The sequence below is a fragment of the Rattus norvegicus genome, chromosome 5, assembly GCF_036323735.1.
Source record: "Rattus norvegicus strain BN/NHsdMcwi chromosome 5, GRCr8, whole genome shotgun sequence".
Classification (NCBI taxonomy): Eukaryota; Metazoa; Chordata; class Mammalia; order Rodentia; family Muridae; genus Rattus; species Rattus norvegicus.
Window position 1 is genome coordinate 141033406 of NC_086023.1, and position 12430 is coordinate 141045835.

The 12430-nt window shown below is 40.5% G+C and overlaps 1 protein-coding gene across 31 annotated transcripts in view; it reads right to left on the bottom strand.

Moving 5' to 3' along the window:
* Macf1 (microtubule-actin crosslinking factor 1) overlaps positions 1 to 12430 on the bottom strand; it is a 325299-nt gene that overhangs the window by 124577 nt on the left and 188292 nt on the right. For all 31 annotated transcript variants that reach the window (NM_001135758.3, XM_063288002.1, XM_063287999.1 and 28 more), the window contains 11 exons: positions 11948 to 12117; positions 11502 to 11680; positions 10564 to 10702; positions 9740 to 9933; positions 8368 to 8530; positions 7481 to 7564; positions 6874 to 6981; positions 6555 to 6653; positions 6125 to 6277; positions 5751 to 5839; positions 1835 to 1970 (listed from right to left, as the gene is read on the bottom strand). In NM_001135758.3, coding sequence (NP_001129230.2) covers positions 1835 to 1970; positions 5751 to 5839; positions 6125 to 6277; positions 6555 to 6653; positions 6874 to 6981; positions 7481 to 7564; positions 8368 to 8530; positions 9740 to 9933; positions 10564 to 10702; positions 11502 to 11680; positions 11948 to 12117 — 1514 coding nt within the window. The remainder of the gene's footprint in view (positions 1 to 1834; positions 1971 to 5750; positions 5840 to 6124; positions 6278 to 6554; positions 6654 to 6873; positions 6982 to 7480; positions 7565 to 8367; positions 8531 to 9739; positions 9934 to 10563; positions 10703 to 11501; positions 11681 to 11947; positions 12118 to 12430) is intronic.

Here is a 12430-nt window from a genome sequence, read left to right on the forward strand (position 1 = left end):
GAAACACATACATCATACAGATCTACTATGTTTCTATTTTAGAGAGATTAAAAAGAAAACTCATTGGTGTATGGTTGTGTATACATAAACATATATTTTTGAAAATTCATAAACTGGGTGTTTGCACACATCTTTAATCCCAGCACTTGGGAGGCAGAGCCAGGAGTATGGTTTACAGAGCAAGTTCCAGGAGCTACCTCAAAAAACCAAAAAGAAAAGAAAAAGAAAAAGAAAATCCATATAAAGCCTGTGGAGAAAGAGATGCTATAACAAAAGGGAGGACTGTATTGACATTTTCTAATTTCTTCTTTAGGGGTTATAATCTCAAAAATGCTGACATTGAAAAAAAGCCTGGAATTGACCCAAAGAGAAAAGCCTCCATAATTCCTTCCAACACCCTAATAACTGGAGGCTAGACAGGCAGCACTGAGCTGGGAAGTAATCCAGAGAAATCTAGTCTACCAAACATGGACATTCTGACGTAGATGAACAGTAAGAAGGAGATGAGGGAAGAAAACAAAAGGCTTCTACTTACCCACACTGCAGAGCACGCCTCAGGCAGATAGGAAATAGAGCCTTACGGAGCAGCTCAGCCGTATCACATACACAGTGTAAGCTTGGTGTTAGCGTCCAGCATGCGACTGTTTGTTTTTTTGCAAAAAAGAACCCCAAACAGGTCGTCCTCTTTTTCCCTTTGTGCATTTGTGCTTAAACTCCAAAGGGTTAGTGAAACTTGTAAGCAAGGATGTCAGTTAATCAGAACAATACTTTACATGAAACGCACACAGTACAGGGACACATCATGCTCAATGTAGTGGTGCTCAGCAGCTGGTCTTGGGCTTTCTTTCTCCCCCTCCCACCCATTTTTAACTTCTCAAAATGAGAACTGGATGTTCTCGGCAAGCAATTGTTAAAACTTTTCACATACTCCCTTATATGGTGAAGCAGCAGCCATTAGAGTGGGCTACCTTACACAGAAAATTCTACACCAGCACACTCTTCCTAAAAATATACTATCAAAGCAGGGCTGGTTCTAGCCTGTAGACTTTATGAACTTAGAAATTTGTATCTATGTTTCAGAATCAAGATATATTTTGTTTGAATAATCATTTTTGAATCATGTAGACCAAATGTGATTTACCAGCGTAGCCTTCCCCACATAAACTGGCCATTGCTTCACAACATAGGGAATAAGCAGGCAGACACACTGTATATCCCAGAGACACAGGATACAATTGGTTAAATGTACACACACACGTATCCAGAAAGAACTTAAGACAACCAACAGCAACTATGATGACTTTCATGTGGTACAAAATTGAAGGTGAGGTGAGAACTGGTAATATGCTATGTGATAAGATGACCATGGATGGTGAGGGGAACCAGCGTCTCAGTCAGTGGCGTTCACTCTCCCTGGTCACTCTACAGAAGGAAGAGGGTTATAAGCATGTTCTTGCCAATATCCACAACTCTTGGCTATCAACTCTTAGATGACAATGTCTCAAAGGAGTATAAACTTATTGACCTGTGATCAGACAAATAAAGAATTTAAATTCTCATCAACTGTTTTCCAATATGCAATGGTAAAATGTAGGTGGAGACAGGAGTAGACCAGAAACAGAGGGTTGCTGTAAGTGCCCTCTAATATTTTTAACTGACCAACACATCATGGAACCCCGTTAAGGAAACACATGACAAATGGCTGCTAAGGTGAGGTTAAATATTAAGTCACATTGGTAATGGCAAGCTAGTGAACATGACTCTCAATCAGCAAAGCCACTTTCATACCATTTAAAGGGCTTCCACAATATATGGAGCCCAAAACTAAAAATACCTTTTGTTCTGTCTGCTGAGCCAGCTCGCTCTGGAGCTGCTGGAGTTGGTTTGCAGAACCATCACAAAGATCATGGTAAGTCTTGTTCAAGGCACACAACTGCTCAGAGATCTGTTCCTTCTCTCTTTCTGAAAGCCTGAAGGATGAAGCATCATATTTCTCTCAGGGGAAGAATTCTCCAAACTATATTCAAAACTGTTGAATGGATTATCTAGACACAACCAGTCTCCTATACGCACGCAACTTTGGCATCTCACTCATAGCCTATGATTCTTAGTGATGTCAAGGTTATATAACTCTATGCTTATAGATCTGGATCTGTAATCAATCAAAATGACCTCCTCTTTTCCTTAGCCTTACTCATATATAAATGTGATATACTCATATACAGCAAATGTGATGCTGAAATAATATAAAATCATTGTACATTTAAATTGTTAGGCCTCAAAATGTATGATATGGTCCTATTTTATATGTCTTTATTCCTTTCCAGTTATTCTCATTTTAAACCAATTATAAATTTCACTTACCTATTATTTACCTAGTCACCTTTAACTTTTCTTATTTTTAAAGCCTTTGTATTTTTTTGTTTTAGGATGAAATGTCCTATAGATATCTGTCAAATCCATTTGGTTCATAAATTCTGTTAGTTTCATTGTGTTCGGTTGGGTTTCTGTGTCCATTGATGAGAGTGGAGTGTTGAAGTCTCCCTCTGTTATTGTATGTGGTGCAGTGTATACTTTGAGCTTTAGGAAGGTGTCTTTCATGACTGTAGGTGCCTTTGCATTTGGAGCACAGAGATTCAGAACTGAGAGTTCATCTGAGTGGAATGTCCCTTCAATGAGTATGAAGTGCCCTTCCTTCTCCTTTTTGATAACTTTTGGTTGAAAGTCAATTTTATTCGATATTAGAATGGCTACTCCAGCTTGTTTCTTGGAACAGTTTGTTTGGAAATTTTGTTTTCCAGCCTTTTACTCTGAGGTACAGTCTGTCTTTGTCACTGAGGTGTGTTTCCTGTAAGCAGCAAAATGATGGGTCCTATTTACCTGTCCAGTTTGTTAGTCTATATCATTTTATTAGAGAATTGAGTCTATTGATATTAAGAGATTTTAAGGAGTAATGATTGTTGTTTCCTGCTATTTTTGTTGTTAAAGGTAGAATAATGTTTCTGTGGCTCTCTTCTTTTGGGTTTGTTGCAAGAAGATTACTTTCTTGCTTTTCCTAGGGTGAAGTGGGTGGGTAGGTGGGGGACACTCTCATAGCGGAAAGGGGAGAAGGGAGGGGATAGGGGGATTCCAGAGGGGAAATCAGGAAAGGGGATAACATTTGAAATTAAATAAAGAAAATATCCAATTAAAAAAAAATAAAGCCTTTGTATGTAGATGTATCTGTTGAGCACATTCCTCATCAACCCCCCTTTGCCCTTGTCTCCTCTCCCCATCTTAGCCATTTTTATTTGTTTTGGGTTTTGTTTTTAAGAAGTCAGGTCTCTATGTGGCCCAGGCTAGGTGAGCTTAAACTGGTAACCCTTCTGGGTTAGCTTCCTATGATGGATTACCACCATACAATGCTTACTAAACTCTAAGTTTTACGATTCAATCAGGTTTGCTTTAGGTAGGAAACAAGATATTGTCACCTAATGTCAATATCACCATGTGTTGTCACCATAGACATTCATTTCCTGTCTTCCTAGAGGTTCACATCTTGAATCTGGTGAAACCTAAAAGTTGGTTGGCTTCCCCATATTCTGAGAATGAACTATGTTTGTTTGTTTGTTTGTTTATGTTACCTACAAACTGAGATTCCTCCAAGCCTTCTTTGGCTCTTCTAATTGCTCTGAGCCTATTGTTTTCTCTATCTTCAATTTATCTTTGGCATCTAAACCCTACAGTGGATTTTCTTAATCAGGTCCTTAATATTATTCTTGCCTGACCACTCATTAATTAGACTAAAAACCAGATCTCTAAGATCCCACATGATGCCAAATACATCCTGTAAGGGAGGGAAAATCCCATAGACATAGAGAAATCCTACAGGTTTGTAAATTTTAACAGGTCCTCAGAAAATCCAAGTGGGAGTCCTCAGTTAATCCCTTCATCATTTTGCCTGAGCACTACACTAATCGTCAGTAAACCAGCTACTTAAAAGTAAGATACAAATAGACCACTGGCTATTACTTCTCTTACTCTTGGACCTAACTCTTGACACACCTGAGGCTATATCCTTATACTGCATGGGAAAGCTGTCTTGACTACTCACGCCCCTCCTACCTATTATTGGCTCTTCGCTGTGCTTAAGACACTCTATGAACACAGGCGTCTTCCCCCTTCTAAGAAAAAGGTTTTGAGAGTACATTCTGTTTCTCATTACTTGTATCAATGCCTTCCTTTCCTATACTCACACTTTAGGAAAGGAGTTGAATTTCAGTTCCTTGGCCTCCTTACCTCTCATTTACTTACTATTCATCATTTTGACTCTGATTTCACCCTACAACCTTTTATCAATACAACCAAAAAGTTCCAACAGCCAAATATATTAGATATTCATCGATCTTTCTTGACTTTTGAGCCCCCCTCCTCTTTTGAACTTTCATGGGTGCTGAGGTATTATCCACCAACATTTTCGTATTCCTTCTCTTAAATTTCCTTTACAGAGGACATCTGAAAGTCCTTTTAGATTAATTTACCCTTATGATTTCTACTACATTAGTAACTTAAACCTTTGTCCCTTTAGACTTTTATCATTATTTCCAAACTTCCTACATATCTGCCCACTGGGAACCTTTGGTGAGTCTACCTAAGGCATAAATAAAGTAATCGAGGAATCTTACAACACACTAGGTATTTCCACTCTGACGTTCTACAGGCTCTCATATTCAACAATGTCTAAGCTACATTGTTCTGCAACTCGCTCCTTGTTCTGTGTTTCGTATGTGTGAGTGGGATCATCATAGTCAATAGTCTATCTAAAAGCCTAGAAGGGTTTTTTGTTTGTTTTGTTTAGAGACAGTGTCTGGCCTACCCTTCACTATGTAGATCAAACTGGTGTGGAATTCAGAGATCTACCTGCCTATTCTGGGATTAAAGGCATGAACCACTAGTATAACAATTTTTCTAATGATTTTCCATGTGACCAAACACATAGATTCACCACATTTAATATCTTTTTAAAAATTTATACATTTATTTATTGTATGTGTATTTGCATGGGCACATGCATATGGAGGTCAGAGGAAAATCTGGGGAGTTAATTCTCTATTCCTACCCTGTGGATCCTGGGAATTGAATTAAGTTTGTTGGGCTTGGTAGCAAGCAACTTTATGTGCTGAGTCATCTTGCCAGCCCCTTAATACCTCCTGAATCTCTGCCATCTCTGTAATCTACTACACCTCTTGCATTCATTATATGATGCCTGCCTTTCATCCTCTATAATACCCCCATGTCAATCATATTTAAGATTCCTCCTCGTAGTTGAGGTTAAAAAACAAAATAAAATAAAACAAGACAAACAAAACAAAACTCCTCAGTACAAAACGCAAAGCTCTTGTGCAGGAATTCTCCAGTGCAGCTTCTCATCGTCACTTTTAAGATTCAGTCAGTAGTATATGTGCTGGGGGCCTCTCCCAGGTCTGGACTCAGTCAGAGCAGATGCGCCTAACCCTCAAGAGACTTGGGGCCCAGGAAGTCGGGGGTCTGCAGGGGTGGGGATGGGAGACATCTTCTTGGAGACAGGGCTGGTGGGGGGTGGGCTGGGGGTGGGGGAAGGAGGTATGGGATATGGAACAGTTGGAGGGTGAACCAGGAGGGGAATAAAGTCTGGATTGTTAATAAATAAATAAATAAATAAATAAATAAATAAATAAATAAATAAATAAAAGAATAAAAACGATTCAGTTAGTTGAAAAGGTCAGACTCACTTATGACCATGCTTGGCTAAGAAGATTTGTGACGTTTTAATGGCCTCAGAAACTTGTTCTTTCTTGGTTGTCAGCTCTTCTGCCAGAACCTAGTAGTAGAAATAAAGTAGCTGTTTTGTTTTTTTTTTTCAAACTCAAGACTTGAGAGTCAAACATGATTTCAAATATGTTTTCACAAACCAAGGAGAAAATCAATCTATACAATTATAAATGGGAGACAGATGTTTAAAAAGGTAAATGAACACCCAGGCAGCTGAAGGTGTTATAGTCTTGGAGCCAGTCTTTTCTAAAGTAAGGATTGTCTTTGGAGCAGCCATGGGACCTGTTCCATGCAGGACTCCCCCTGTGCAGAGAGCGATGGGCTTTCTACTCACCTGCTGTTCCAAAATGGCCTTCTCAATGTCTGTGGATGCACTAGTGCGAGATGAGGTAGTTGTTCCTTGTGTATTTCTCGCCAGAGTAGACACCCAACCCAAAAGGTCTTTAACCTTCTCCACATGTTCTTGTTTTTCCTCTTCTACCACTTTCTGTAACAGGAAATAGAAAGTCAGTGCTGTGATCAGGGTCTCACTAGGCTGGCCTGGTGATATGTTTCCAAAGTCAGACAGGAAATACATTGTTCATTATATACAGAATCTTGCTAGTTTAATAATTTTTAGAACCATGAGTGAACAGAGAGACTACATGGAGTACGACTGATAGAATGGGAAAAGACATATATTGCTATCTAATTTCCATGTGCCCGGTGAGGCACAGCGTTTTTAATCATTCCTTTAACAAGGATGGGCACCCAATTATTCTCACCTCTTCTTCTTCCAACCGCCGGAGAGCATCACTGATATATTTTACATGCTGAGTCGTTAATGTCACCAAAGCTGTGTATCGAGTCCTCAAGTCCATGAACTATAAGTTCAAAAGAATAATTTTGATATGTTATTATCCAGAAAAGTAAAATTCAACAGTTGAATAAGGAAGACAACACAAAGAAGGGACAAATGAGAGCTTTTCAGTTTTTTTCTCCATTAATGTATTTATTTATTCACTTCACATCCTGATCACAGCCCCTCCTCTCCTCCCAACCCACTTTCCCTCAGGAGACATGGGTTTGCTGCCATCCACTCACCTCCTGTGTGATGGCATCTGAAGAGGAAATCATGCGACGGCGCTTGCCCGGAGATTTCTGCTGTGACTCCACGAAGGCCTTGTACGTCATAAGCTGCAACTCATAGTCCTAAGAACAGGAGAAATTTGACTACTTTTACTTAAGACTTCTTAGCTAACAACACAGCACATAACGAAAACATAGTATTTTCTTGCTGGACTACATTTAGTGTTTGTTCACAAACATTGGGCCATTCTGCCTGCAAGAAATACTGGTGTCGTCTCTACAAATGAATATAGCTATTTATAATATAGTTTTACTTACTCTGAAAATTCAAGTTCTTATTTACTTATTTAGTGGCTAGGGTCTCATGTAGCCTAGGGTGGTCTCAAACTCCCAGTGGGGGAAGTGGGGAAGGCCTTGAACATCTGATCCTCCTGCCTAACCCTTCCAAATGCTGGCATTAGGTGTGCACCACCGTGTTCAGTCTTATGTGACAGTAAAAACTGAAGCCAGAGACAACCTCTAGGAGAGCACTGTATAATCTATCCAGAAAAGAACTTAGGCTGATAATGTATCAGTCCTAACCTGAAGATCATTTATTCCTTCCGGGATATGGTACAATTACCTTTACAGTAGTGGAGTACTGCTGGGAAAGTTTTTGACATTGGTCCAGTTTTGTCTGATTTCTCTCAATCTCAGCAAACAGTTCCTAGAAACCGAAGTATCCCAACATTACCATTGATTATCATCACTAAGCAGCGAGAACTTACTATATTCTACAGCAGTGAATCTCAAACCTCAGGAACATCAGTCAGAAAGACCAGTTAAGACACAGACAGAAGGGCTAGTCCTGCAGGTTCTGAATTGGGCCCAGGAACCTGGATTTCTAACATGGTTAGGGTGATGCTGATGCTGCTGGTGTTAGAGCTATGCTTTGAGAACTGATATTCCTTTAATACTTTACATGTAGAGCTTCATGTAATTGTAGCAGTAATTTCATGAGGCAGTTTAAAGGAATAATAAACTGTGTCTATTTTAAGGATAAGGAAGTAGAATACTGAAAGGCAGTTAATTTTTCAATGTTTTCTAGCTAGTAAGTAATACATAAGCCAGGACTGTAGTCAAGACAATTAAACTCAGACCTCAGATACTTAATAACATGGTATTAAACAAAGTAAAAGAAAACATCGACCAAAAATGCTTTAAATAATCTTCTTCCATTCACAGTTCTCCAAACCCCTACAGTCCACTCCTAGTGTAATAAAATATAATATCAAAAAACAAAATGGAGATGTTTAATAGTTTCCATATATATATGGCCATAGAAACTCAGGATTGGAGGACCTAATGGGTCTCTCTCTGGTCTAAGTATAAAATCGGTATCTTTTCCAAAAACCATAAACAACAGAGGGGCCTTAGATGTCTCACCATTGGGAGGAGGCTGAATTACTACAGCACTGTCATCTTTAAGATGAGTTAACTTCTCCTCCCTTGTCTTGCAGCCACACTCACCGTCTGCTGACTAAGCTGCTCAGACAGCACTCTGCTATCCTCTGCCTGGCCCGGCTTCATCATTTCCTGCTGGGCAGTGGTTTCCTCAATCCACTTGATGAGAGTCCCATGGCAGGCTCGGTAATCTCTCAGAACTTCCTGGATACTTTCTACCTCCGACTGCCTGGAGGGTCAAAGGGAAGCACTGTCAAACATCCTAATGTTAACATAAAGAGAGTGCAGTCGCTCAGGCCTCCTGGAGGCCACCGTTTCTCTTGGGGATGAGTGACGCAAGGCTGAGTAATGTCTATGAACATCCCAGGGTCCTAAAAGCGAGTAAAACGAGTCCTAAGAGCTCTGAAAAACCCAAGCCAAGAATCTCAAGATAATTCCCATCAAATTTTTCATCTATATCTTTATTTTACAGAGTATCTGTCAGGTTACCAGGACTATGATTTATAAAGCACTGTAATTTCTTGTAGCAGAAAGGGAAGAAAGATAGAGGTTGCTATCTTCAGATGTCTGTCAATCTCACTAACTTCAGGGTCGTAGTAATTTAAGTAAAGACAATACAGACTTATATGAGTTGTTGAGCTCCTGTCCCTGTACATTTTCCTTCCCTTCTTAGCCTAAGAAAGAGCAAATTACATCAGAAGCAAGGCATCAAATGACAGAAGTGAAGTGAACCCACTAACATCAGCAACTGTGACCAATGCCATAAATTCTATAAAGCCTCATTCTGAAAATGGATCAAATTAGATTCAAGCCTAATAAAGCAAGAACTAAAACCTAGGTTCTCTCCTCAGGAAAGGGCCATCATATAACCATTCAAGTCCATTTTAAAAGGAGCACACAGCACTAGACATGTGGCTAAATGGTAGAATGTGTGTCTAGCAGATACAAGAACCTAATTTAATCTCAAGCGCTGGTGTGTGTGTGTGTGTCATTGTCATAAATGGCTTAACTAGATAAAGACTGGCTCTGCTAACAGTATTCCTGCTGTGAAAGCAAGCCTGGGATATAGGGTGACCTGGCAGAAGTACTTATCACCCTATTGATTGTCAGGGCTGATTTAACTGTTCTAGTTGCTAAATGGATCTCTCTCTCTCTCCTCCCTTACTGCTTCATCTTCATGTGTGTCCCTTCCAAAGCTGTGTTTCCTTCCAAATAAAGCTCTCAAAAAATGAGCTTTGGGCTAGGGTTGTAGCCTAATGGTGGAACATAAGTGCTAGGCTTTAGGTCTGCCTTACAATTGATTCCAATTTTTTCTGGAGCTTATCATGTTCAGAATCCATGCTGTTTTAAAATTACATACCTCTATATGAATTTCTACTCTTAAACATGAATACTAAAATAGTTGGTAGCTGATTCTGTTTAAGCTTGAACCCCTTACCGGGTCTCCAGCTGGGCAATGACACGGTGCCATCGCTCCTGAAGCTGCGAGCCTTTCTCCTGATAACGCTCCAAATCCAAGTTCGGCTCTGCTGCTCGGTGATGGAGCTGTTCTGCCACTGCCTTGGCCTTAGAGATTTCCTCATCCAGGACTGAGAATACTGAATTCTTGTCTTTCACATCACTAAGCCAGTGCTAGAAAAACACAAGAAACAGGTCAAACGTTTTCCTTACTAAAAGAAGACTAAGGCAAGCAAAAGGACAGTATCTGCAGTGGAGCCGCCACTGTCACCTATGGCCCAGAAACCAGGCCCAGGAAAGGACTCTGCTGAGGCTAGGCTCAATCTTTCCTGATGCACACTGGGAAGGCAGGGGCAGGAATGTCAAGTGAGAGAACGGGATATCATATGGGAAAAATGTGCATGCAGATACATTTCATGTTTGAAACCTGACTTTACTACATCTAAGCTATGAGACCAAGCATATGTAGCTAGGTCTTGGCTCTCTCATCTATCAAGAGACAAAAATCCCTCCCCTAGTCACTTCTGACAGCAGTCCAAAGAAGTCACAGCTTTACAAGGTTTCTTTGATATAAATGTTGGCTATGTTTAATTAAGCCACAACTGGACAGGAGAAAAGGCTTTCTGCCTCTTCCCTTTTAACCTTTTCTCTTCCCCTTTTACTATATATTATTAAAATGCATTAAAATACTGTGCCTAATTCAAGTGCAAACATGAATCGGTGTCAAGTCATCCCACCCTGAATCCTCTGCTAATCCAAGGCAATGAATGGTGAATCAACTTCTTGAGAAACTAGAGAACCAACCTGTAATGTGGTTCGATGGGACTCCAGAGCTGAGAGGTCTGCTGGCACCGCTTCTTCTTGACTCAGCTTGATCTCATAACCTTTGACCAACAGTTCAGCATCCTGTATGCTGCGTACTATAACATCAATTGTCTTTAACCTGAGGGGATAAAATCAACTCCTTCATCAGCACCTTACTTCTTTCACTGAGACAGGATTTCTCTATGTAGCCCTGGCTATCCTGGCGCTCACTGAGTGGACCAGGCTGGCTTTGAACTCAGTGATCCACCTATCTCTCCCTACCATAGCATGTCCAGCTTAGTGCTGGAGTTTTAAATGTTGATTATGTAAGCTCACAAACTACAATTGCCCAAATCAATTTTACCACATTAAATGGTGACAAGCTTTTGTAAGAATGAGAAAGCCTGACCATGCACACTATCGGTTTAAGCTAGTTCAGAGTGAAATTCTAAGTGGCACTGGGATACACCATCTGCAGTGTGGCAAAAAGCCACGAGGCCAAAAGTCTACTTGAAACCAAAGGCTCTAAGATCTGCCATTGCTCAAAGTGACAGGTAGAGAAGGATGGATGGGGAAAGAGTTTCAAACACTGATGTGTGATATAGTTTTAATTCCTTGTCTCTTTCTGTTTTCCTTACTATCTTTAAGTGTTATTTCCAGAAGTGTCCAAACAAATAAAAATGAGGTAAGAAACAGACCTAATAATTCAAATTTACTCATCACCCATAACACTGACCTTTGTTACTGTAGTCCAAAAAAATTTATTTCATGTTTCTTAGGAACTAAAACAAAATTTCTCAGCATAGATACCTACTCTACAAGATCTGCAGTCTGTCTGCATCATTCATTGAAGGACCTCAATAGAAAATGGCTGCCTTTGATCTAAGACTTCGGCTTCCTCAGACTGATAGTGGAGAGATCATGGACATGGTACTCACTTATTCAGACAGACAATAGACAGACCATAGACATGGTCCATCTTCTCGACCATTAGGTTCAGCTCGGAGCGCAGAGTTGTGGCACTCGAGCCTGATGGAGACTGCTGGAGAAAGGTGGTGCATTTCACAGAAACAGCATCCAGGTCAGATCTCAAATGCTTCAAATCCTCCTGCACGTGCTATCAGGAACAAACGCACAGCAAACATGGAGATACAAATGAACAATGTTAAAAAGTAGTCCTTATTTCCAATAGGAAAGGAATCAATTCACTTATATATTTGAAACTTAAGTCCTACTTTCCTACAGTAAATGGCACTTTCACAGGTAGCAGGGTGGGGTGAACTCCTGAGTAGGACCGTCTTAAGCCTACTGCCTCCCTTTTAGAAGCCACCCGTTTATTTCCTAACTCACTCGGAAAGGAGCTACTCTTCCTCCTGCAGCTCACCTCCTGCTCTGCAATCCTCAATGCGACGTCCTGCCTGGCATCTCTGTCAGTCTTAGAGCTGGCTGAAGACTGAATTTGTTTGAGCAGCCTCTGCTCACATTCCTCCAGGCGAAGTCGGATATTCTTCAGCTCTGAGATGTATACCTTTGCCAAAGTCTCTTCTTTGTCCTCTGTGAACACACAAGCACAGATCTCTAAGCTCTACCTAAAGATAACAGAACTGAAAGGGCACCACTGGACCCAGCAGATCAAAAATCTCATTGATGAAAGCCAGGCCTTACTTTGGAAATACCCTGCCTGACCTTCGAGTTCCTGCATTACACATTAATTAGCATTATGGTTCTGAAGAAATGTGACAGGCTGATTATCATTAATAACCAAAGTATTGGATTCCACAGTATGACTTGGCGAATTCATCTCTGTAAGACTGCTGCCCTTCAGGGCTTTCCTTCTACCACTCTCCCTCCCTCTGCCTCTTGTACA